Genomic DNA, 27,491 nt, shown 5'->3' with positions numbered 1-27,491 from the left:
TATTTTTAACTACTTTTTTACACTTCTTTTTTTCACCTTTTTTCATCCCTTTATTTCTAAAACGTTTGACTTACCAACCGTTAACCTTTTTTAACCAACCGTTCGTTTAAACGTTCAATTAACCAACCATCAAATGTTATTTAACAGTAACAATTTTCACTTCCTTTTTTCACCTTTTTTAGATCATTATTCTTATCTAAACGTTTAATTAACCAACCGTTAATCGTTTGTTTTAACGTTCAATACCGATCGTTATCTGACCAAAACCACCCCACAACAAAAGCGTGGATTTTTTTATCCTCGTTATGGACCAAAAATTACACTGATTCATAATACTATGTCAAAGAGGGTATAATATACACAGCTTCAAGGTTAACTAAAAAACATGTGAAAAACGAGTAAATATGGTGCAAAAAGCCGATGAAGCACCGTTCCTTCGCATCTTAACGGATGTGTAAAGTGTACATACCGATTTCTGTTATGTCTAAGTTATTCACCAAGATTTTGTAGACGATTCCCTTTTTTTAATTAAAGAACGATTTGCAAAATGAAATATGTTGTAAATTGTCTCAGCAATATCAGGCAAGCAACTAGATATAGATGGATGTGATTTTAGTCCACTTTGTGTAATGACATCATTTTTAGAAGTAGTACAGCTCTTACCTTTTGCCTAACATAAAATAGTATATACTAATTAGGATATTTAAGTAGATGCTGACGAATGTAACATGTAAACTTGGGTGGATAGTCACTATCTATCATCATAGTATCATAAATTTAGAAGAGATAATAAAAACAGTTTTAACCAAGGGGTCAATATAATTTCGGTCATTTACACTTACCATTGTTTCACTTTCCAACTCTTTGATTTGTTTCATTTTAACAAATTGAGTTCAAGTAATGTGTCAATATATTTTCGGTCATCTACACTATAATTGTTTCGCTTCCAACTCTTTGATCAGTTTCAATTTAACAAATTCGAAAATGTAGCACGAACAATGGCGAATCCAGAATTTTTTTTTTTTACGGCAGCAAATTTTTAAAAATTTGAAAAAAAGAAAATCGGAGCAAAATGTCCACTTTTAACATAAAAATACAATAAACGTTGAACTTTATTACTAATCATTCTCAATATAAGCGTTGCATTTTTGTTTTTTAAAAGTTCTTAGTTTTCAAGTTTGACTTTAAATTTTTGTTTATTTAATAGTATTATATAAGACATGAATACATTGAGTTTTAATGGTATTTTATTGGTTTAATGTTCATAAAATAAAATATCATATAAAATCATAGTTTCTTAATTAGGTTTAAAAAGTAGTCCTACTTATGTCCTACACTTGCTGGTATAGATGCACAAACCGGATAAAAAATCGGATTCGGACAAAAAAAAAACCGGATTTTTTTGTCCGGATTTTTCGGAACCGGTTCCGGATCCGGTTCCGGTTCTCGGCGTCGGATTTTTTTCGGATTTTTTTCCCGGAACCGGTTCTTTTTCGGATCTCGATCGGATTTTTTCGGATTTTTCTTGGACTAGGATTCGATTTTGCGAATTAAATTTTTACCGGTTCTATTTTTTTTTTTAACGTTTGACAACAATAATATAATCGGTATAAAGAAAAGTTATAATGCTCAACACAATAGATAATATAAATAACAATATTCGAACAATACAATTATAAAAATAACACTTTTATTCGAACGATACAATAATAAAAATAACAACACTTTTATTCGAACAATACAATTATAACTAATACATTTCGAGCTTCGGCATGGCCATCACCCAATAATGTATTAAGACTAAAGTATATCGAGCTTCGGCATTGCCATCACCCGTTATACTTTAGTCGTCAAATGACCCAAATGTGTTATCTTGTTGAGCGCGTTGAGGACGGTGCCTTCGATCGTAGTCTTCAAAAGCGGGGTCATCAACTAGAGAAAGGTAAGCTTGTTGGTAACCCGATACATTCATTTCGGTTTGGTCCATATCAAACGCTTCATAGTCACCTTCATCCACTTCGTTTAGTTCATTGTCGGAATTCTCTTCGGTTGTTGTAGGTGATAATCCCGCTAAATTTTCTTCATACTCTATACATTCTTCAATGTCGTTATATAACGGACCTTCTAATGAAGTTTGATCTTGTATCCTATCTACCCCATCCAAATAATCTATCAAACATACACATACTTTCACGGCTTGGGGGGTAAGTCTTGACCTTCTTTCCGATATAATTCGACCACTCAAAGAAAAGGCCACGGTTGAAGCTTGAACGGTAAATAAGTCACGAGCCATAATGCTTAATATTGGATATGTGTCTTGTTTTGTTTCCCACCATTTTAAAATGTCAAGGTTGTTAAACGGAAGCGGAACCGGAAGCGGAAGCTTGTGAATTATCCATTATGGGATAAGTAAGTAGAGATTAGAGAATATTTAGTGATTTAGAAAGAAATATGAGAATGTTTGTTGGTGCATTTTCAACCAAAGCTAAACCATGTATTTATAATGGACTTTGTGGGGTTAAAATGGTATAAAAAAAAAAACTCAAAAAACTGCAAAAAAAAGGCTGAAACTGCAAAAAAAAAAAAACGGCTATTTTTTTGAAAAACCGGATCGGATCCGGATCCGGATCCAAACCGGATCGGATAAAATCCGATTTATATCCGGAAAAAATCCGGTTCTCTGGAAAATCTGGATCCGGTTGGAACCGGATCGGATCTCGGATCCGGATCCGGATTTCGCTGTGTCCGGTTCTGGTTCTGTCCGGTTCCGGATCGGGTCACCGGATCGGATCTGGATCCGGTTTTTTTGCCCATCTCTACTTGCTGGAACTAGACCAGTGACCGAGCTCAATTTTAGCTTTCGAGACCGAAATAATATGATATACAGAGTAGTTTAAAATCATAATTCCATTTTGGACTCAATTTCAGTAGTGTTGTAGACGACTTTCAATACTATTCACAAACTTACTTTTGAAACTTGCTATTAAACCCTTGAGAAGTCGATGCTATCAACTCATCATCAATAAGCCACAACAAAGAAACTGGCAAACTTAATCTCATCTTGGAGGAGTGTACTTGCTGTTAAGCCCCGAGTACAAAATCTTTTCATGCTCTTCAATAATCGTCTAAATCCCAACATCTTAACATTACATTTTAAGACTACCAGCAACACTATATTAGGTCACAAAGATGTGATGTGAACCCATTTGACCGAAAATGGGTGTTCTATAAAATTAAATCCAGGTGTCTGTTCATATGAATACAAAAAATATAGATGGTAAACGCCTGAGTTTAGCCTAGGGAAGACTTGTATGCTATAGATGAACACCAAAAATGTAGAATCACCACATACATATCCTTAACTTATCAACCACTTGCCGAGTCATCTTCACTGTCATCACTATCATCACTGCCGCCATTTATTTAATCATGAAAATGATTATTAGTATTTAGTAGCGTAACGTATAACACAAAGGATGAAATAATAATAAAAAATGGAATCTACAGGTTAAGGAATGGTCCATCACATGAGATTATCAAGTTTGGTTAGCATGTAAGGATTAAAAAGTTCGATGTTGTATATGTTATTTGGCATTCACTTATAGTCTAGATGATTATAATAATTACCTAGACAATTTTACAATATCTAATGGTTAAGGGACTCTGTGCCAGTAATACATTTTATATAGATATAAGCACATGAACATGTGCATATAATTGGATAAAAGTATTCATTACAATCCGTATCTATATACAAAAGACAAAGTACCTGTTTTCAGAAAGCTTTGATATCCGTCGTGCATCTAAGCCAGTAATATACTTTTGTGCTGCCTGAACATTTTCTGTCCCTGGAACACATAAGATATAATATCAATAATCAATAATAATACCAATAACAATAATTAATAGTAAATATAATAATTTATAATTTATATAATAATAATAAAAGAATTTAAGAAAGAGACGTGGGGAACAAGAAGATACAGCCTTTATTAAATGTTCGAGCTACATGTAACAATTCTATCCCTTTAATCATGAATGGGTCAGTTTGTGTGTTTCATCTCAATAGACAATGTAATTGTTGTAGCTAAACGTGGATCCAAACAGGTCATTTAATTGAAGATTATCAAAACTCCAAAGTCTCTCTCTGATGCATATCCTAAATTGTTCTTATTGAAAGTAAATATTATTTTCAAAAGAGTTTCGGGTAAAGTCAACCTAGCCCACCCAGCCTGTAGCAACTTACGGCTGACAATTCGCTTTGCCACATCAAGGCTGATGAAAGATTTGCCTAAGATGTTACTCGACCCATTTCAACCTGAACCCAGTTTTACCTCCCCCTAACCCATCCATGTTGCCACCTCTACATACGTATACATGCAGCTGACTGGGAAATAACGGCATATCATATTGTACCTTTTGTTAACTGAAGGGCATGCAGAGCACATCTTTCAGCTGCAAGTCGCACAGGTGTACTTCCATCCTTTAAACATTCAGCAAGCGCAGGACCATATACCGTAGCATGTAGCATTAGCGCCGAAGGATTTGCCTGTCATAAGATATCCACGTTAAACACCATCTTTGAAAAATAAAATATTCCTTGAAAATGGAAAATACTACAAGTAAATAGAAAAATACTTTTGCAACTGCTTTTAAAGAAAATAAAGCCCTCCTCCTGACTTCACTGGAATCATCCTGCATGGCAGATGCAATGGACACAATCGTGCTCTTGTGTGCGTTTGCGTTGGAAGGATCTGTTTGTATTTGATGTAGTAGAAGCCTTCCCAATGCTTTAGTTGACGTTTCACGAACAGGGAACTACATTAAAAAAATATATATATATTTATATGTATCAGTTTTGATGAACTGTTTCCCGACCAGTCCAATTTACCACCTCTAATAATGAACGAAAGTTGACAATACCTTGTCATCGTTCAAGCTATTTTTGAGACAGTCAGCAACAATGGTGAATGATGGAGAAGCTAATACCATAGTTGGAATGTGTCTTAGCATAGATGAGATGGTAAGAAGCGAACCATGCCTAGCATACCAGCTAGGAGATGAAGCTTTATCTGGAAGTTCCTCAAGTACCTGAGATATTTGATCGTTTTCCAAATACTGCAACAATAAAAACATAAAATAATATTAATTAAAAATAAAAATAAAAAAGATATAAGATGTTGGCTGAAACCGATCAACAGTGTGCTCAGTAGGTTACATGAAGGGAAACTAAGAGAGAGGTCAAGTGGCAAATAACACAGACCTCAGATATGATGCCCAAAATTCTGGCTGAAGAACTTCGTATTTGGTCATCATCATTGTATATATACTCCCTCAAAAGGTCAAAGACACGGGTTTTAACAGGAACACTAACACTCTTTCCAGCATGCTTGACAACACCTTTTAAAGCCGACAAAGATGCCTCGCGGACCCCACCGTCAGATGCCTGTAATTATTTTATTTGTAAAAAAATTAGAACTTTGATATATTATTAATCACACAAGTTTAAATAGGTAACACAAAAAAAAAAAAATGCATAACCTGCAAGTTGGATAGAAGGTCTCCAACTAGAGGATCAACCCTAGTACTTAGTGCACTAAGCTTCCCAAGTGCAGAAGCAGCACTCGAACGAACCGTCCTGTATTTGTGTCCAAATAGTCAAATTTACAAGAATGCCCTCATAAGTGACTTAAACAACCATAGCCATTAATAAAATTGATATTACCTTGTGCTGTCCTGCAAGCATTTGACAAATGTAGTTTGTAGCTGTGGAAGAAAAGGTTTCAGAGCGATTCCACCCTTCCTTATTATGATGGTCAGAGTAGACAAAATAGCACTTTTCACTTGCCATGGGAATCGATCACCTATAATTCGAATCAGGGGCCTGAAATGATGAATGCAGAAAACAAAAGTCACGAACTAAGTGAGCATATAATAAAGTATAATAAACAAAAGACAAAATGGTTTACCCTAAATATAGAGAGAAGGGTTCCAATGTTCCACTAAGAAACACAATTTTTACTAAGCCCCGTAAAAATAACTCATTACACATAATTTTAAGCCATTTAAGTTGTCATATAGTATTATCTACCGAGTACGTAGATGCATTTACGCATTTGAGCTGCATTATTTACATATAAGGAAATCTATTTTGCTCATAACCTTGGGCAAAACTGAAAAATGGCTTAAATGAGTTGAGATCCAGATAAAGTAGGGTACAACCCACTAAATGGTTTTTGTTTACAAACAGTAATCGTTATTCTAATTATACAGTTTTCTGTTACATATTAATACATTAATAATAGGCAAATGAGACACAATGCTTACCCTGTAATGGGGATAACATATTCCTTCAATGCTTTTTCACTTGTTACTTCAATTAATTCTCCAAGACCCTGGGCAGCCTGTTCTCTTAACTCCGCAGAGCCACTTATTAGGCCCTACAGTTAAAAAAACAAAATAAAAACCAAACCGAAAAAATAATATTAATAATTAATAATAATAATTGCACAATGCAAGAAACTAGTAAACTCAATTTCTAAAAAAGCTTACAAAGAGCAAAAGAAGTACCTGAAGATATACGGGAAGCAATGGTTGAAGAGCTTTTGGGAGACACAACCCAGGTATAACAATCGGTCCACCCTGAATATTCATCACCAAATGATTATCATATTAAAAAAAAAGCATGTATCTCCTTAACAAAGTTTGTATACATATGCCAAAATGCCGACTGAAATATATAAAAGATTCAGGTAAACGTAGTCAACCTTCTTCTTTCTACGTTCCTTGTCTTTAGATGTAGAAACAGCATCGCGAACTAACTTTATGTACGACGGGAGTACTTCTTTGGGGACTGAACCAACAACTCTCGATAGTGCTTCCCATGCAGCCTTTAATAAAAAAGATATGAATATATGATACATGAAAAGATAAAAGAAAAAGACAAGAAACCATAAAGTAACGCAAAAATTACCGATACTGTAGCAGAGTCTGAGTCACTTAGTAATACGATTAGGGTAGATATCATGTTTGGAGCTTCATCTGTCAGATACAGTTTACTGTTTTTGAAGAAATATCCGATTAAATATGCAGAACTGCACCTAGTTGAAGCCTGCAAGTAATAACACCATAAGTTAGATATGTGTGGATGAGCGTAATTTTGTATGTAAAGAATAAAGAGATAAGTGATTAAAATATACACAGCAGTTATACCTGTATATCCCCGACGCCCTTTAGAAGCTCTGATATCAAATAGTCAATCCCTTCATCATCGATTACCAACACCACGGTTTCTGCAGCCTTCTTTGCGAGATTCTGGACATCCTGTATTGCAATAAATGCCAAATTAGTATGGAAGCAATTATTAAGATCACTACTGGGTAGAGTTTGTATATTTTTAAAGTTCTTTTTAGTGATAACAAGAATTATATGCATTCAATAGGAGCTTTAGCTATTTGAAAAAAGATGGCTTTACACATCAACAATACATTTGAGTGACATTCGACCCCTCTTAAGACTCATTTTTATTCCATCAATTTGACCCATTAGGGGTAAAGCAAAATATGAATATTCATGAATAGATGGATCAAATTTGACACCTCTAATATCAACTAACTTAATACAAAAGGAGGAGCAGGATTATGTTATTACAAATACTGAAACTGCATAAAGAGTATACCTCATGATCATTGTCACCCATTGCAGAGAGCAAGGCAGGAAGAACTGTTGAAAGATGGGTATTTAAACCCGCACCAGCAACTTCAGCAACAGCGCCCAGAGCATGGGCATTGAATGCACTGGAAATCATGTTTCATAAATAATTAGCACAATAAACCTAAGTGTCTTAACAAGGAGAAGTTTGGATTGCTGGTTACATACGATAGAGGAAGATGAACAAGCTTTGGCAATATATGAGGCAACACAGCTGCAGTCCTGACACTATCATTATCAAAAGACAACCAAATTTAGGATTTGATAAGAATATAACAGGACACAATATTATTATTAGCTGTAATCACAAAAGAACGACAAAAGCATTCTGGATCAACCTGACCTGGTTTCTTTTGACTCTTACCCAACCCGACCCACCCATTTTCCACTTCTACAAGATACCTTAAAATTTGTTTTAGGCCATCAAGAGCAGTATCCGCCATATCATCATCTTCCAAAGCATGAAGAAGTGTTGGGACAATTTCATCAATTGCTTGCATTCCAGCACTCTATACAAACATAAGTCATATGTCAAAGTGAATATATAATTACATAATAAACAAGTAACGCTAATAAGTAGTGTCAGAAGTACCTTGTATAGAGTACTAAACGCCACCCCTGCAGATTCACGAACCTCGACCATGCTGTACGAAAAACAATTTACCATATATAATAAATATAAATAGTTTCGCATGTACTATGAACATGATTATATAATAATGTAAGATAAAACCTAATATCTACCTATCACAAAGAGCTGTACGAATGGTTGGGATAAGCATATCCATGAAGCTTAATAACTGACTCCTACCAGCGCTTCCCATCACTTCACTTAGCCCAATGCAAACACCCTGCGAATAAAAAAAACATTGAAATAATTAATAATGACAATTTTATTTAAGACCTACAATACTATATAATCGAGACATGGGTAATTCAAGGATGTACTTGTCTTCTGCTAGAATCAGGATCCTTTAAGCCTTTAGACAATATAGGAATAACCAAAGGAAGAACTCTCTCCCCAAGCTTCCTAACAAGCTCACCCAATGCTCTTCCAGCAGCCTTACAATATAAGCAAGAATTTAGTATCTTAAAATATGTAACTAACATATGTAAGTATATATATTATATTAGAAACACAAAATCAAAATGAACCTGTCGCCTTTCAGAGGATGGTGACGCAAGTGAAGTGATAAGGGTGTCCATCAAAACTGGCATTATCTCCTTTAATGTTTTGGGAGTATTTACTACTATAGTCTTCCACACATGTAAGGCAGCCTACAGACAAAAATGTTATACATCTGACATCTTAACTGGACATGAAACACATAACGTTACAGCAGAGATATCATACCTGGCGAACTGAAAGACTGACATCCGTACGGACCATATAAAGTGCAGCAAGCACTTCATTACGCTTTTCTTTGCCAAGCACCTCAATAATTGCACGTCCTTGTGCTTCAGTACTCGCACCTTCATCATCACTGCCACCCTCAAGAAGTGCTTTTCCAGAAGTCCCGGCAACCTGAATGAAATACGTCGTATTAATAAAATATTAAAGATATATATGGTTATGAATGCATAGATTTTAAGTAAGTTTATTATCCACAACGAATCAAACAAAAAAATAGTTTCTTGTAAGACAACAGGCTAAGACGGGTAGAATCCTATCAAACGGGTCAAAAGTAGATCATATCTTCTTATTGAAGCATAAAACTACCAGTCGGAAAAAGGTTGGAATCATAAAGATCATAGTATGAGTTTTATTATCAATTTGACACACTATTTTATAACAAACAATACTATAAATATAAAGAATGAGGATAAAAAAAATGAGGATAAGGTACCTTAAATAAGAGATCCCCCAAAAGTTCAACAGAACTTTGACGGATACGCCAATTATCATTGAATATACCATCTTCTACAGCTGGAAGAAGTAACGGCAGAGACCTGACATAGATAAAGACAAGTTTATAATATAAGTTAATCTCATAACACCCAACAGACAAAAATCAGTTTTGAACTATTATATTATGTTCCATGATAGCAAAACGGGGTATCAATTAAATTAAAGCTATAAATTAATCAATCGAATCTTCGGACTAAACTATTTCCTTGATACAATCTTCTGGCGTTAAGCTATTGGTCCCTTGCACCATCATACTTAGCAATTACGCGTAGCATATGTTCATAAATAGCCTACACACTTACATAAGTGAAAATAGAGAGAACGCTAGCTGGTAAAAAAGCTAAAACACCGGTCCTGTTAGCAGGACAAATTTCTATTTATGCGATTTTGAGATTTATCTTTTGTATTTTGCATGTGTTATGCTTGTCTAAAACTTATATATCAAGTGAACTGCTTGAAATGTGAATCATCGGTTAAACAAGCATTAAAACCATGAACATAAGTATCTACAAAGAGCCTAACATACTAAAGGCCACTCATTGTTGCAATGGTCTCAAACAACTTACGTAATAGCATAATGCTCCACCAGTATATGCCCAGCTCCAAGTGCAGCCTCACGTACGGATTCATTTTCATCAGCAAGACCTGAAATTGTGTTGTATTAATCATATGCCACAACATAAACGAAATGCACATGCCAGACATACAATAAAAAAAAGAAGAGCAATTCATGTTTATCGTTACAAAACTCAGAATATTATAAAAATAGCAACCAAAAAGCATCATATTTACCATCTAAGATTGAAGGTAGCACTTGCTGCAAGTAGTTTTGGAACTGCACACCCAAGGATCTTGGCAGATACTACAAAAGAAGTATCTTATTGAGTACACACAGCACATTTATAATCAACACAGAAAAAAGCAATGACGAATAAAATACTCCAAAAAGAAACTAGCTCACCTTGAATAGTGTCAAATAACCATCACGCACAGGTGCCTTCTGATGCGAGCAGTTTCGTATGATGTCTGGAAGAAGTTGCTCGAAATACTCTGTTCCAAGAGCAGCCACAACCTATAAAAAATGAAAAAGTATTTTTCTATCAACCCGATCAGACTAATCACTAATGCAAATAACTACACTGACAAAGTAATAACCATTAATAAAGAATGATACAGACAAAAAAATTAAGCTAAATAACACCCTTCATAGTATTAAGTATGTAGATAACCAAAATTAAAGGTAAACATATATTATTGTAACAATTATTTATAGCTTTTGACCTCACTCAACCCTTGAGCAGCACCAGAGCGTTCAACATTGCTACCGTCAGATTTGAGTGTGTCTAGCAACCACGGAACAAGATCTGGGAAGTTTTCTTCACCCATTCCTCTTATCAGTGAACCAACAGCTCTGGCTGCTACAGACCGAACTTCAGGGATTGGATCCACTAATACCTGTTTCAAGGGAAATAAAGTATAATTTATAATTTATAATTATCACTGTAACCATCCCAAGGTAGCCCAAGTGGTTGGGGCCCTGAGATCCTTGCAAGAGGTCTCAGGTTCAATTCTTGGGGTGGCCAGGGAAGGGTTGGAAACAGCCAGGGAGTATTCCTGATGGGCTGCGTACACTAGAGTATGGGGTCGGATTACTCGCCCTTCCCGGGTAACCCGAACAGGGAAAACCTTACAACTTTTTATAATTATCACTGTAATAACGACACTTTCTAGCAATTACATAAAGAAAAAGGTGACAGTTTCTACAATATACCTTCTTAATTTCAGGAAGAAGTAATCCAATATAAGGAAGCATGTCGTTTGGATCAGTGACTAAAGAACACATATTGCCGGCAATTTGTGCAGCCTTCTTTTTCGTTTCGGCACCCCTCTCCCTCAAACCACGATGAACAATAGGTACCAAAAGGGCAAGTGAAGGAGCATCAATTGAATTTATAAAAGTTGTCTGTGGAACATTAATAACCACCCAACAAATCAAGACAAGCTACCGAAATATAATTGTAAGAAGAACGTCAAGGGAATATTAACTACAGGCGTTACCTGAAGAAGGATGTCAAGGGAATATTTCGTATGGTCATTGGGATCTGTAAGACCCAGCAAAAGAGTCGGGACAAGGGATGCAATTTCCGGATTCTTTATCACGCTACCAACCTATTTATCATACAGTGAGTTACATCAACCGATAAACAAAGAAATGCACTTAAGGTAAACCTAGTAAAAGAATATAGCGAAACCTGCTGGAGTGCTGTCTGCCCTGCAGATTGCACTTTCGGATGGGTATCAGTTAGCACCTGGAATCAATAAGAATCATAAAAAAAGTGGTTAATTATAGCAAATGATTAGATTTGACAATTTCACCCCATTTACTTGTGAATGGGTTGATTTAGATTGTTATTTATCTAATAACTGAAACAGATAAAATTAAAAAACAATTCAAACCATCCTAAACCATCTAAAAGTGTAACTGTAAGGAATACATCCCAAACCATCTAACATGTTTTTAGATTTTGTTTTATATCTAACAACTCAAACAAATAACAAAAAAAAGGATATAAATATCTTATATGGTAGACCAAAGTGGAACAGTAAAGAATAAAACATCCTAAACCATCTAAAAGTATATATTTTTATTGGATAAAGAACCATCAAGTTACTGTATACCAACAGTGATACTACATATTTATATAATGATACTTGTCACACTAGTTAATTATAAACGAGAAGTGTTTTGTCGGCGACCCGGCCCCATAACTTACTAGGTTTTTAATCTTGGCCCGGGTACACGACCTGCCTGACCCACCCATTTTCAAGTCATAAATCATAGATCTAATTTCAAACAAAGTACCTCGGTTAACTTTGGCACTATCCTAGGTAGACATTGAGAAAGTTGTTGTGGAGCACAATACGCCATAGATCCAAGAAGTTGAACACTACTCTGCTTTGTACGCCAAGCTTTATCTTCAAGACCCTGCAAATATCATGCACCTTTAACGCATAATAGGAATCACAAATGTGTGTGTGGGTGTGTAGGATCAGGATCACAAATTTAAAATTGATAGAAATTTAGGATTTAGGATCATAAACCCAAGAGGGGTTTTTTGGCTGAGATAGTGTAAGAAGACGATTATTCATTAAATTTAAAATATGTTGTAATCAAACTAGAACTTTTTAATCAATTCAAGACGTAGAGGCTTTCAAGGCTATAATTTTGAGTGAATCAATGTCTTTTACACCTTCTCACACATCAGGAGTGGCATCAAGAGGTAGCCGGTAGGTTACATTTGTGAGGGAAGAAGGGAAACAACCTAATTAAGCCTATATATTCACCAATGATTATTACATCTAATGAATATAACTTACAAAAAAGTATTCACTGAATGAATGAATAGTCAGGCTAAGATTCACTACTCATGTGCTTAGGTAATGTTGATGACATTTACAAAGAATAAGAGGGGACCTTTAAAAGTGAAGGGAGGACAAGCTTGACCCCATGTGCAGTAAGTTGAGACATCATAGCACGTGCAGCGCCTTCAGCAGCTTCTCGGACAGCAATAACTTGGTCAGAAAACGAAACCAACAGCAATGGTAATAAGTATATCACATACCTGCAAAATAGAACAGGAGTATTTTAACACCAGGGTGATCCACATACCTCATTTAAAATTAAGTATATATTGCCCTAACACAACTGACAAATGAAAAACTTACGGTTCAAACAATTTCCCAAGCTTTTCACATAGGCATTCAAAAGCCAGCAAAGATCCTTCGCGACATTTAGCAGAATTTCTACAGTTGTAACGGGTACATTAGTTAGAACAAAAAACAAACAATAGTTCACATACATAGAATTTAATCATTAACCAAAAAAATATACCTATTTGCGAGTCCTTCACGTAGCACTGTGGCGACCCCATATTTCTTCAAACTGGATATTCCAAATCCTTTTATAACCCCAGCAAGACCAAAAGCTGCTCCACGACGCTCCCCATATTTCTCACTCTTCATCAGCTGATCTAACAACCTAGAAATAAGTGATACTGCATCTTCCTGAATTTAGAAAGAAAAAAAACAAGTAAAAATGTAAGCCCTGAAGTAGGAAACGGAAATAAAAAAATAGAATAATAACTTATTTGACTAATACATGTGTTTTGTACCCAAAATTATAACCTTCTACATGATTCAGAGGGAGAACAAATGATGATTCAGACGAATGAATTAGTTATGATAGATAGAAGAGACATACCTCTTTTGATTTCATTAATGGAGAAAGGCAGCTTGAGACTGCCCTCTGAACAGCTTCTGAAGGAGTGTTTAGCACTTCCAGCAACTTCTCTACAACAGCATGGACCTTCGGATCGTCCTGTTATTTGAGAAGAAAGTTATAGCAGAAAATAAAGTATTATATAATTCCATGAATATTACTTCAAAAATATTGGCAAAAAAGATACTGAACCTTGGATAAATGTTTTGCTAAGGCCCCGGTAAAGATGACAACACCCTCACGAACCAAATCATATCTTTCTTCATCTGATGCCTGACAAAAGCAAATCACAAATATTGCTCTGTAACTAGTAGTTTGTTGCTTGTTAAAAAGATAATATCATATAGTAGGAATAATAAGAGCTTGATCAGGGGTGAAATTTTTAATCTACAACAACCGCTAACCTTCTTGTTTAAGTAATTTTCGAATATAGGAAATAACAGTGAAACATTATCTTTTCCATGTTTGTCAATGATCATAATCCCGGCATTTATCATTCTTCCTCGAACATCAGCGTTGGTATCAGCCTGCAGTTGACGTCATTAGAAGCATTTTTACAGCGAAAACAAGAAAGAAATCTACTTTACTACCAAGAAAAATGATCTAATCAGACTGTGGTACTATAACAAAAGAAATTCCAAGAGATGCAGTACCAAAATATTAGGGAGTAATATTATTTTTTATACAGTTGACCACTACCAAAACAAATTTCAAGATCCAGAAAAGACGGAAATCCATATAGGTCAGCCCATGTATCAATGGAGACCTATGATTTTGATGGCAAATTCATATATGGAGAAATCTGGCTACGATAAGTCTTAACTGTAGGTACCTGTTTTAGATTTGCATATGTTCATTTGGTAATGTAAGCAATTACTTCCAAAAACTTTGAATAGAAACTAGTGCATCTATTAAATGATAATATAAGCAACATCTATTAAATGATAATATAAGCAAGTCACATAACCAAGAAAGTATACCTATATCAATTAACTAGCATAATACCCACGCAATGTGGCGGTAAAAATGGTGATAGGTGGCAGTGTGTTGGTACCAATGGTGAAATTTCTTGTATGAAGTATTATTTTAATGATATTGTAATTTTGTAAATCGATAGAGAGAAACTGAATCTATGTGCAGCGAATTACGTAGTAAATATAGAATAGTTTCCTATTAATGAAAATGTTATACATGAGTCAAGATGAACTTGGACCTACTCCATCACTGTATCTAATTTAATGCTTCATGTCATAATATAAATTATATATATGTGTGTTTGTGTATGTGTATGTGTGTGTAAAATATATATGAAGTATAGAGTTATATGTATCAAATTCCAGCAATAAGTAAGAACTACAAGCAGCCATAAATTCACATGTGATAGTAGACGTGTCAAAGTAAGCTATCAAGTAACATGTCAAACGTATAACGTTTTTGTATGATTTACAATAGATTGACACGAAACAAGATATTCTGCACACAAAAAAAAAAAAAAAAAAAAAAAAAAAATAAGTAAAAATTAAACAATTAGTATGTCAAATATGATGATTAGAAAAGGTATACACTTCATCTAACAAAATGATTCAATATCTTTTACGCATTAAAAACACCGAAGGTTCCAACCTTTTCAACCCAGCGGGATCAAACATGACCCAACCCAATGATAAAGGAACGGGTCGAAATTGACACCTCTATTTGATAACATATCATGTTAGATTACATTAAAATATAGAACAGAACTAACGACTAGCCATCACAAGCTTAAATAAGATGGGTGTGAAAGTTGAACGTTACCAGGGCTCGAGATATCAAGAACGTCATAACAACTGGAAGGTCTTTGGTTCTAAGTACATCAGCTGCAGCATGTAAAGCCAAGGCAATACCTTGTCTGCCTAGCCAACCAGAATCAATGTTGTCCACGCCAATACCACCATCACGAATATAAAGAGAAAACAAAGTTGCTAGAGATTCCTGAAAGCACGTCAATCTTTAAGAACAAACTATTCTAAGATATTTTAACGAATAAAATAGAAAATATGGATCACCTGTAATGTATCTGGGTACTCGTCTAAAACAGCAGCTAATGCATCGGCAGCAGCCATTCGAACGTTATAATTAACATGAGAAAGAGCCCCAAAGAGTCCAGAATAATCGGTCCCAAATTCGTGGTCATAACGATCCCATAAATCCTCAGCGACTTCTGCCACTGACTGAGAATAATGAACAATAGATACAGTATATGTAAGTATCATAAACAAGAAGAAATCTAAAACAGAAATTCAGCTAAGTGGCAATCTGTACGATACCTTCTCGGGATCATGCAAGGCAATCCAAATGTTGGTGGCAATATCTACATCCTGAGGTACAGAACGGGTGGATATAGCTGGAATGCATTTTGCAGCATTTAAACATGCCAATCTAACATGAACATCCTTGGCATAAACACCTGATAAAGCCTGGAGGTAGAATGGCAAGAAGAGTTAGGTGAATAATAGAACACACAAAATAAATACGACACATTGCTAAAAACAACATACAGGTGCAACTTCGTCTGGTCGCAAACCAAGGCACAACTCGTTTAATGCTGGACCAACGGACCCGTGATAAGACGGAACGGCACCCAGCACATGATACAGTACCTGCAAATAACCACAGAATAATGTTTAAGTCATATTGTAACGCTAAAGAAAACAAAAACTATATAAAACTTGATTATTCAGAAACTTAACTGAAAGCATTTGAAGTCTGGGAAGAGGTAATATTGGATCCATATGCAGAAAAAGTATCCGCAGTACATCATCATGAAGTCGAGTCTTCTTAGGGGATGACAGTATTCTCTCCATTATCTTTTAAAAAGCAATGCAGCAAGTAAACACGCTAGTCTTTCAAGAAACTAAGTTTGTATTATTGTGTAATGAAACATTAGTAAAACCTACCGGGAAAACGAAAGTGAAGGAATCAACTGGAAGGGGGCCATATTTGCATGATACCGATAAGCCATGCATTACTCTTTCAAAGAGACTCAATGATGACCGCTCGTGATCACCCTCACCAAGAGATGAAAGTTGATCCCATGAGACATGTGGGTCAGTAGTCGCAATTAGCCTTAAAGCAGTAGCAATGTCTAATCCCCAATTTGATAGTGGAGCAGCAGTACACTTGGCTAGCTTCACCATTGTCTCGTAAGCCACCTCATTAACTATTGGTGAATGCAGTAACGGATTCACAAATTTGATCTGACATGTAATGTTGAGTACATTAGCAACAACACTATGAAGAGCAGCATAATTTATATATAATACAAAAGTATTGGATTTAGACAAACCAAGGAAGGTAATTCACTATGTGTGAAAACGGGATTAGTTACGGCCATCTCTCCCAGAGCTTTTAACAACAAGGAAAGATTCTTCTGGATTTTCATGCCCTTCTCGCGTACATTAGCTTCCTCCTGAAGCTGCAAATCACGTGCCTCCTCCTTTGAAGTCTTCTGTTTATCTAAATTCACCAAAAAGAAGAGCAGATGTTAAACACGTGTGCTCAAGTTAGCATAGATGGCCAAACGGGCAGGTCAAGTTGGTTGGGTAATAGTTGACAGTTGAAACATGCCACTTTTAGCAAGGTTTATACAGCGTGGGTCGGGTTAGACTGATACATACATATTCTGTCAGTTACACTATAATATCAAGTATCAATTTGCAAACTCTCACGAACAGCGACACTTACGTATTTTGTGTATTTCTTTTATAAGACAAATAGTTTCCTTTATGGTATTCACCCACCCCACACAGCAAGTACCTGAGTTTGAATCGCCATGCTCCTTTATTACTTTTTCTTTCGTCTATTTTTGTGTGCTTGGTTGCTTTACTTCTTTATTATATTTAAATATTAAAATATTAAAATCACTACGAGTATTCTTAATATTATTATTGATCTTTTTAACTAACTTAGTAACATATTTAACAACCATCAAATATATACAGTTTCTTAAGTCCATATAGGAGGCCTAAGCTGTAGAGTTTAAACCAGATAGGGGGCTTGACATAGGCTTACAACTTCTTCACTTGCAGTTTTCAAATCTTCTAGGGTTTTTGGATTTAGTCAGCAAAAGTAAGAGGAGGCTCCATGACTTTCTAGGGTTTTTGAGCACTTATATAGATTAAATAAATTAAGAACTCTGAATTCAATCAACAAAACATTCTGATCCCCCCATACTATCACAAACCACTTTTGCTAACAAGTGGAAAGAACCAATTTTTTGTTAGATTCGCAAACGAGATTTGTTACGGAAAATTTCACACACAGATTTTTTTGTTGATTTCGCAGAAATTGAGGTTCAATTTGCAAACTCTAAAGACCAGATTTTTGTTGCATATAACCTGATTCCACAAACAAAGGGCAATTCTGCAAACCCGGTTCTGTGAAATCAACCAAAAAATGATTTTGCTAGATTCCCCTTGTTTTTATAAATAATTAGGGCACTAACTATGCTTAAAGAAATGATATTATCAGCATAATAGTCCAAATCTCTGAATGAAGGTCATATGCATAAAAAAAGTATACTTCAAGCAGATTTTACCCCCTAGGCGCTCTCATTCGATTAGCTAACATTTTTTATCTGAGCTAACACAAAACCCAATTAACCCATTCATTAGTAAATGGGTCAAAAAAGGCCAATTTTATTTATGAAATTACGAATGAACATAAAAAAGAAAAGGAATTGCCTGGCTTCTTTGTTAGTTTCCCTGCATCCTTCTTCCCCACACCAGGACGCTCTTTACCAGCAGTGTCTCGCCTTGTAGAGGAATTGGAGTTACCATTTTCCTGCAAAGAGGAAAAACATTGTGTCATTACAAATGCTCAAGAAACTAAGTCAATAGCCAATCGCCAAAATATGATCATTACTGTGCCGTCATTGTTATCGTAAGCCTTGAAACGGCCTTTTGCTTGTTTCATGTTACTAGAGGCTACAGACTCCGCAATATAAACACCTAATTCAGTGGATAGCATCCCTTCAGGTGTGTTAAAAATCTGTAAGATAATGGGGAGAATAGTCAAGTTATGAAAACGCTTAATAACAAAAATGTGAGTATATTAATTGATCACTGCACAAAAATATCAAACAATACAGAAATTATTATTTCGAATCATAATTTAGATTATATATCAAGTTCACCTGAATATCAGTTTCTGATAGTAAATCATGTGCACCCCGATCAGGAGAGCTTTTCAAATGCTGTGAAAAATCCAAAATGTAAAATGACATTAAATTAGATGTGAACACTGAATAATTACCTTATTCAGTAGAAAGAAATGTGTCGCTAACCTTATCAAATTCGACATAGGTTTCTGCAGGTGCTATAGTCATCAAAGTTGACAAGGACTGTATAGCTGCTTCTTGTTCCAAATGACTAGTACTCATCAACCCCATTGGTCCAAGCAAGCTCTATATTATAACAGAATATAAGTTAATGATACTCAATAGCACAATAAGAGTAACAAAGTACAAAAAGTATGATAGCAGTATTATTAGAACAGCAACAACAGTGATCACTTCTTCACTGTTCATTGTACAACAATTTTGAATTTGGTTTTATAAGTTATACAAACTATAACACCTTTATCTCGTGAAGAGATTTTTCGTCTATAAAATACATCACATCCAAAGAAGCTACAATTACCTTACACAAATCACTGACATCTGACATAATATGTTCGATGATATCAAAACCAAGAGCCCGCAAACACTTTTGCAATCTCTGAAAAAAGAGAAGATATTTCATAATTATAGACATGTGACAGATAATATAAACTAAAAGGTTTCTGATTATCATAGATATTTTAGTATGGGCAATGATAAACCCACCAATTTTTTTATAAAACATCAAAACTGTGCATTGTTTGTGTGTGATGTACAAGTTCTTAATGCACAATTTTTGGTGGAAATATCAGGTAGAGATGCGTAAACAAGTTTTACATTTTAATCATGTTAAATATTGATATGAAAAATTATCAAATTACAGTAATAATCAGAGCTTTTAAACAAAATGACTTAGAAGGTTGTATTCATATAAACATTTAAAATATGATTTTGGTAAACTGCAATTGACCCGTTTCTCTTCTAGCAAAACTTTGTGATCTGTGCCATTTGACATGCTACGGATAAACAGCAGCCCTAATCGTCATATTCATTAGTATATGTGTTGAAATTGCCATCTCTAGGTGAGATAAAAATTGTCATTTCTACCAAAAACATTAAGTGCACCAAATAGCAGCAAACAAGATCAACAATTCTACACAAACCAAGTCGACTCACCTTCCATACTGCATCTTTTTTTGCAGTACCAACTAGGCAAGGATGGTGAGTGCATAATAGAAGGCGTACGCAAGAACTAGGTGCAGCAGCTAAGACACCAGATGATATTACCATCAAAGCCTTTACCAAAACCTCTACAGATGGCACATAAGCTACTTGAGTGTCCATTGAGTTTTCTGTAACACTACATATAACATAGTGAAAATCCACTAGAGAGTTAGATACAGTTAATATAAATAATAGAATTCAACAAAAGAGAGTGAACACATTCATAAAACTTGTACCCTGACTTCAAAACTTTTTCAGCAACCACCGTGAGATTCTCTGAATATTCAACTAAAAGAATTTCAAATAGTTTTGGAGCAGAAGACAAAATCTTCTTGGTACAATCATAAGCTGCTTTACGTATATCCCAACTTGAATGACATAGAAATACAAGAATAAGCTGCAGGATTAAAAAAAAATCAGCGTGTTATAAATTTTAGCAAAGAAAGTGAGATTTATGATACAAATTGATAATAGTGATTCACCTGCATGAGTGATCTCACATGAAGAATCTCGAAAACCCTGTAAAATATGTTAAAAAAAAAAAAAAAAAAAAAAAAAAAAAAAAAAAAATTATAAAATATATGACATTCATTGTAAATGTCAACGGTAGTCAAAGGGGTCAGATGTTTGTAAAACCTGTGATGGTGATCCACAAAGAGCGACTGAAGTAAATCAATACATATTTCACAGTCCTCTGTGGATAATTTAGAAGCCTGCATAGCAATTATATAAGACATATAAAAGTATGAATCGTGTCAAATACAAAAAAGTATATATATGCATATGCATATAATATATAATATATCAGATATTAAAGAAGCAAACAAAACAATTACCATGGCTACAGGGATAACTGAAGGCTCATTTTGTGAAATCAAAGACCACACCTTTTCCTTCGACAAAGTTTCATCTTCAAAAATATATTATAAAATTATAATTTAATAAAACTCGTTTAGCTGTAAACGAATACTAGCAAACAGTCAAAGACTCAAAGGGCTACCTGCTTTAATATCAGCTGCTGCAATCTTCACCACAACTAATAATGCATAAATACCATCCAACCGTTGTGCTGCTTTGGTAAACCCAGTTTTTACCAACTGGACTAGAGGCACGAGCAAAGAAGATATCTGACGGAAAAAACAGCATGAAGGCTTGAGTGATAGTTATAAGGACTAGCACAAAAGAGAATGTATTCGTTAGTTAGTTAGTTTAGCCTTCTCACCGGTAATACTGCATCACCATTTTTGCATATGATATTCAGGCATCGAAGATGACCTCTTCTTAGCACTTCCTTCTCTTTGAGCCCAGATGAAATGAATGAAACAAGTTCTGTCCCAATAGCATCAGTAGACCTTGCTACCCAAGAAGCTAGGGCTGCTAAACATGCAATCTTTACCTCTTCATTTCCTGAAAGTTGAAAAGGCCATCTTATCTCACTAACATATAGATATGAATGGAACAATCTGGTTATGTTTCATCTCAAACGGTTCAAATCAGTATATTTCGGAGAACAAGTCAAACGAATTAGAAGTCGCCAATTCTCCAAATTCTATTTCTAATGCATACTAACTGTAAGTATTTTATTCGCCAATTTGAAGAACTATTGTAATAAAATTGCTTTTTTGATGAGTTACTCTATTGTATTTACCAAACAATAAAAAATGAACAAACAAGTAGTTGCCCACCAGCTAAAAGTGACACGTTCAAATGGACCAGCCATTTTGATATCAGCCCAAGGTCTATCAAAAATGCATACAATCCCTCAAAGTGTTGCAATTAATGTTAGACAGTGTTTAGGCAATCAGAAACAATGCTTCATATTATGTATTTATGTATATACTAAAAAGTAACGACAAAACTCAAACTTAGACAGGGTCACTCCAACTGACATGACCAGTTTATACCCACACTAAAAATGAATATTTTCAACCCAACCCATTTTGACCCTGTTACTGAAAGTAAGGGAAAAAAACAAACACGCACCATCATCCTTGTAACTCGTCATGAGAAGCTTGCATACAGTCAGGGAAAGGCTACTAAGATATTTTCCATCAGGACATTTAGACAGCTCCTGCAATGCATTTATCATACCAACTCTCTGATAAGGAAAAGCCAGTCTTCCTTCAGACCCTCCAATTACAGATTTAACAGAAACAAACAATGCATTAATAGCATCAGGATTACTAGACTTTTGGCCAAGACTTTTCACAATATCCAAGGCAGCAAGCCGTCTACTTTCATCCGCATGGCGAGCCTGGGATAATACCACGGATAGAATCTCAACACCATACTTACTTAAATCCAGGCTAACGTGTCTCAAAAGGACCCCGACTGATTCCAAAACAAGCTCAGGGTTCCTTTTTAGCATCTTCACAGATGAAGGAAGAACAACAGTCTTGAAATCTTCATGTGACAAACGGGAAAATAATGAACGGAAAGCTTCACTCAGGCTTGTTGCTGGTTTTTCTTTCGTGTTGAGAACCGCTTGAACATACATATCAAGATATACTGTCTGTTGGATGCAGTAAAGAAGAAATGAGTGAGAAATTGCAATCAGCAATGCATATTAATTTGGCACTGTAACAACAAAGTGGTGCAACTAGAATTGGCAATATATACTTATGAATGGGTCAATAGGTGTCACGTTCTATCTCGATATTTGTTGTTTTATGTAAGCGAAAACCTAAATCATTTTTATTTAATTTCTATCATAAAGATTTGTTTTCATATATATAGAAACATAAATTATCAGTAAAACATACAAAATTTAGGGAGGTAACCCTCACACACCATTTTTTGATCAATACACACCTAACATACTATAACACCCCTACTTATATTTAGAATAATAATATAAGTTCACTCCCTAGATTAATCTAGGGGTATAATTGTGAGTTTATGATACAAAAGTGTGTATGGATCAAAAGTGGTGTGTGAGAATCACCTCCCAAAATTTAAAGAATAAAAATTGACTATCTTCTTCAACTAGATACCGCCGTGAATTGTAACCAACACTACCCCTGACCCACACATCTTGCCCTATATGAGAAAATCTTTGGGCCCAATATAGCAACATTTTTTAAATTCAAATAAAAAAAGGAGCATAATATGAATCTACTTGACAGAAATTCTTACCTTCCATTGTTCAAACAACGACGGCTTTGAACTTAAAAACTCCAACATTACAGATAACATCTCTGGACAAGTTTTATATGAGGTTCGTCCGCTTTTTAATTCCTCCATGTACAAACTGAAGATGTCAGGTGACTGAGGAAACGAAGAAAATGTCAGTTGACTGATTAAACATGCCTCAATAACAAATTATGTTAACAGTTGACCTCTCTAAATGAATCAAAAACAAAAGAAGCATGAATTTGTAAAAGTATTATGTCAGCAATGGACCTCTAAAAACGAATGAATAAAAGTTCTTTTGCAAGCTCTTTGTTCCTGGTGAGACCCTTGCAAACTAACTTGAAGACACAAGGCCTGTGCTGCTGCTACTCTGCTAAATGCATTTTTTGATACAGATATAAACTGACTTTTACAAAGAAGTAGACATGACCAGGTCATGAGTCTATAGCAGCCAACATGAGACTGAAGTTTCAACTGTTTTTCCATGGTCTGAACAAGATTGGCTGCAAATGTTTTCATAAATATAACATCGTTTATCACTTTCACGATTAAATCATCCACAGCTATCCTTGACCCTCGATCATCGTATATATACAATGTCATAAATATTAAGTCCACCAACTGTGACGCAAACTCAGTTGACATCTCTGCAAATTCAAATTAGATAAACGTTCAATAAGTACCATGTGGAGACAGATAGGAATTACAAAACTGTCATACTGGAAAAAAAATTAAGAGGAACGCAATTAATGTAGGAGCAAAAAGGCACATCTCAGCTTACACGCAAGGTGTTAAATGTAACAAACCAACCAAGATGTGGTTCTACAATTAGTTTTGAAAATTATCAATAGGTTAGAATTAATGAATTATACACTAACGATAACACTGCATATCAATTTAACCAATTAGCCATTCTCTTACCCAACATAGGTAAATACATAGTGGGATGAAAGTCAAAAACTGAAATAGGATTCAAAGTTTCAGATGTTTCAATAAAGTATGAACATCAGGTAAATCTTATAGCTAAAAAAATTCAGTATGGCTCTACTATAAAGAATCTTCAGATTCCAAACAAATAATTAGATTAACGATGCACACACAAACACACGTATAATGCAGTTGGCTTAGATTTGCTTCAATATTAAAAATCACAAAATACCATAATGCTCTAAACTTATCCAAACTTGAAAATTAGTTTTGTTTGAACAGTTTCACACCAGTGGTTCATAGAAACATAAGTCCAGCAGGTACCAATTTCATATTGCCAGAAAAAAATTATTTAGAGAAACATCTAGTTCTGCCTCAATTCAGACAAGGAATTTGTAAGTAAAGAAGTTAGAGAAACATCTAGCTTGCTACAATAAAATTATAAATATCCACTTTAAAAAAAAGCAACCAATTCTTTGCAGAGTATTACAGATGGTTGTACAAAATGCAATATTGGCAGATAGATAAAAGTGCAGGTCAACGAAGACCAATTGATGGTCCAAACCACACACTCCAGTAACTCCCATTATCCAAATTGTCTTTGAAAAGTTAGCAACACCTTAAATATAAATGTTATGACAAGGAGCTAACAATAGATGAATTGGCATGCCATATTTAGAGAGAACGCATATAGTTGAATTTCACAACCTTTACTTTCTCGGACCAGATTGTATAATGTGAACTAAATTGCCCTTTTTTGTGCAAGGACAGGTTGACCTTGCTACTTTTATGTAATACATGTTGGGTTGTTAATACTCCATTACAGAAATTATTTTCCATGAGTTTTTAGCATCATACCAGGTTCTCCAAATAAGCAAATACAATGCCATGGATATTTTTAGTTACTAAGTAATCAAATATAATTTCGAAGTTCTATTATTTGCTATAGATTCGGCATTTTGATCAAAATATATGGTCAATGCATAAATACTTTCAAACAAAGACTGTCGAGTATGAACATAGACGCGTTGGCTAGTTTACGAGTATGAACATAGACGCCTTGGCTAGTTTACGCCTTGCAATCTCTAGTCTCTCGTTTCATTTAAAGCCACATTACATCATAAATCTGTCACAGTGAGTCTTATCAAACACTCAATATCTCAAAAACTTAGTCCCTGTACAAATACTTCATTTCCTTAATACAATATACTATATAGCTTTCATAATTACAGATGCGAACAGTTTTTTAAGCTGCTAATTTAGTGCAAAACTTATCAACATCGAACTGTACATAAAAAATCAGCTTATTTTAAACAAAACATTAAATTAACATGACATCAAATCAAAATGCATATGCAATTTTCAAGTTTATAAAAATAAATTACACTCGTAGATTAGAAAAGGATAAGAAAATTAGCTATTAAAGTGTATATATATATATATATATATATATATATATATATATATATACATGTATATATATATATGTATGTATATATATATATATATACCGAAGTTATAGTCGAAATGAAGATAAAATAACCTGAATTAAGTAAAATGGACGGAATCTCGGATCGGAAGATCCGAATCCGTTTTTTAGTAGACGAAATCGGAACTGAAGATGCAAGTGATAACAACGGCTGCTCCATTGATGACGACTCGGAATCGAGTAAGTGATGATGATCTATTTGAATGTTGGAAGATGATATGAGAATTACAAACAACAGTGAAATGCGATTGAGATGGCGATTTTATAATTGAGAGTTGAGTTGGAGGAAGTAAAGGAAAGGAGTGTGTGTGTGTTGTTTTAGGGTTTTAGGAAAGCTGGTTGATTACGAGACTCTGACCAAAACGGCAAAACCAAACGCAAGGGTACGTGCACGGCGCATGCGTTTTTTCATTTTATTTTATAATAATAATAATAATAATAATTAATAATTATAATTATATTATAATTATAATTATAATTATAATTATAATATAATTATAATCTATCTATAATTTATTTGTATTTATAATTATTTATATTTGTAATTATTTTATTATTATTATTAGTAATTAGTATTAGTATTAGTATAATGGGAGATGATACTCACACACCGTTTTTTGATCCATGTACACTTAATTACATATATTACCTTTAATTGTACTTACAATAATAATATAAGTTCCAACTCCCTAGATTAATCTAGGGACATAACTGTAAGTTTATGAGACAAAAGTGTGCATGGATTAAAAAGTGATGTGTGAGAATCAATTCGCTACTATAATTAGTATTAGTATTATTTTATTATTATTATTATTAAATAATATATAATATAATATATTATATAAAATAATAATAATATATAATATAAATATAATATAACAATATATAATATTAATATTAATATTAACTAGTGTTAAACCCCTCGTTTTGCGTTGGAATTATCGATAATTTGCATATATTACAGTATTATAATTAGTTATTATCTTGATAAAGAAAATAAAGGTTATAGAGAATTTTTCCCCTATGATCAATTTAATATGTTAATAGGACTTAGCTTTTAATAATGTTTAACCTCAAGCCCGTAAGATAGTTAATGAGTCTTAGTTTTTAAAAATAGGTTTTAGCTTTTTAATATGTTAATGGAAGGCACATAAAACCCTAATATCTTGTTACCTTAACGACACTCACAACCCCACTTCCCTAAACCTTAAAAAAAAACTTTTAATTCCTTCCAATTTTTTCTTCTAGTCGTCCCCAAAAACTACTGTTACTTCCGTCTGCTACTTCCGTCGGCATCCCAACTGTCACTCCCTTCGCCGCTCCCTCTATCGTCAACCTACACCAACACGTGCATTTTTCCTAAGTTTAGTCCCATCTGACGTTAGAGAATCATTACTCCGCTGATTTGGAGATATTAGGTGACGTGAGAGTCGTAAAAATGGAAAAGATATGTGACTTGCTAACGGTGGAACATTTGTGAGTCAGATGGGACTGAAATTTACCGTTGTTGATGTTGCTTTTCTCCGTTCAAATCGAACCACTTGTGCCGCTAACTTTTCAAATCAAGAATCGTCGCTAGATATGTATCCATGTTTGTTTATTTATTTTATTTTAGATATCTATTTTTTTAGATCTTTGATCTACGCTAGATTTGTTAATTTTATTATTGTAGTTTGTACTTTTT

The 27,491-nt window shown here is 34.5% G+C and overlaps 1 protein-coding gene across 1 annotated transcript; it reads right to left on the bottom strand.

Annotated features, from left to right (window-relative positions):
- Nucleotides 1-2,824: 2,824 nt before the first annotated feature.
- Nucleotides 2,825-26,077, bottom strand: LOC139894539 (protein ILITYHIA). The gene is made up of 59 exons (XM_071877879.1): nucleotides 25,862-26,077; nucleotides 23,662-24,038; nucleotides 23,395-23,526; nucleotides 22,243-22,771; nucleotides 21,482-21,666; nucleotides 21,260-21,386; nucleotides 21,096-21,169; nucleotides 20,896-20,972; nucleotides 20,742-20,778; nucleotides 20,496-20,656; nucleotides 20,212-20,395; nucleotides 19,577-19,654; nucleotides 19,222-19,341; nucleotides 19,072-19,131; nucleotides 18,801-18,926; nucleotides 18,620-18,719; nucleotides 17,224-17,393; nucleotides 16,835-17,134; nucleotides 16,628-16,744; nucleotides 16,436-16,537; nucleotides 16,205-16,354; nucleotides 15,944-16,108; nucleotides 15,693-15,869; nucleotides 14,303-14,425; nucleotides 14,091-14,171; nucleotides 13,881-13,997; nucleotides 13,512-13,684; nucleotides 13,346-13,423; nucleotides 13,095-13,242; nucleotides 12,483-12,605; nucleotides 11,872-11,928; nucleotides 11,678-11,788; nucleotides 11,391-11,582; nucleotides 10,901-11,074; nucleotides 10,581-10,691; nucleotides 10,412-10,481; nucleotides 10,186-10,264; nucleotides 9,558-9,660; nucleotides 9,065-9,235; nucleotides 8,866-8,988; nucleotides 8,659-8,772; nucleotides 8,455-8,561; nucleotides 8,303-8,354; nucleotides 8,113-8,219; nucleotides 7,879-7,938; nucleotides 7,679-7,796; nucleotides 7,213-7,323; nucleotides 6,974-7,111; nucleotides 6,768-6,890; nucleotides 6,571-6,642; nucleotides 6,328-6,440; nucleotides 5,726-5,884; nucleotides 5,542-5,638; nucleotides 5,264-5,446; nucleotides 4,924-5,118; nucleotides 4,639-4,818; nucleotides 4,417-4,549; nucleotides 3,770-3,848; nucleotides 2,825-3,409 (listed from the first exon to the last, which is right to left on the bottom strand). The coding sequence occupies exons 1-59, from the start codon at nucleotides 25,965-25,967 to the stop codon at nucleotides 3,367-3,369; spliced, it is 7,872 nt and encodes a 2,623-aa protein (XP_071733980.1). The 5' UTR covers nucleotides 25,968-26,077; the 3' UTR covers nucleotides 2,825-3,366.
- Nucleotides 26,078-27,491: the final 1,414 nt, after the last annotated feature.

Source organism: Rutidosis leptorrhynchoides, chromosome 2, assembly GCF_046630445.1.
Source record: "Rutidosis leptorrhynchoides isolate AG116_Rl617_1_P2 chromosome 2, CSIRO_AGI_Rlap_v1, whole genome shotgun sequence".
NCBI lineage: Eukaryota > Viridiplantae > Streptophyta > Magnoliopsida > Asterales > Asteraceae > Rutidosis > Rutidosis leptorrhynchoides.
This window is presented reverse-complemented; position numbering and strand designations above follow the sequence as displayed.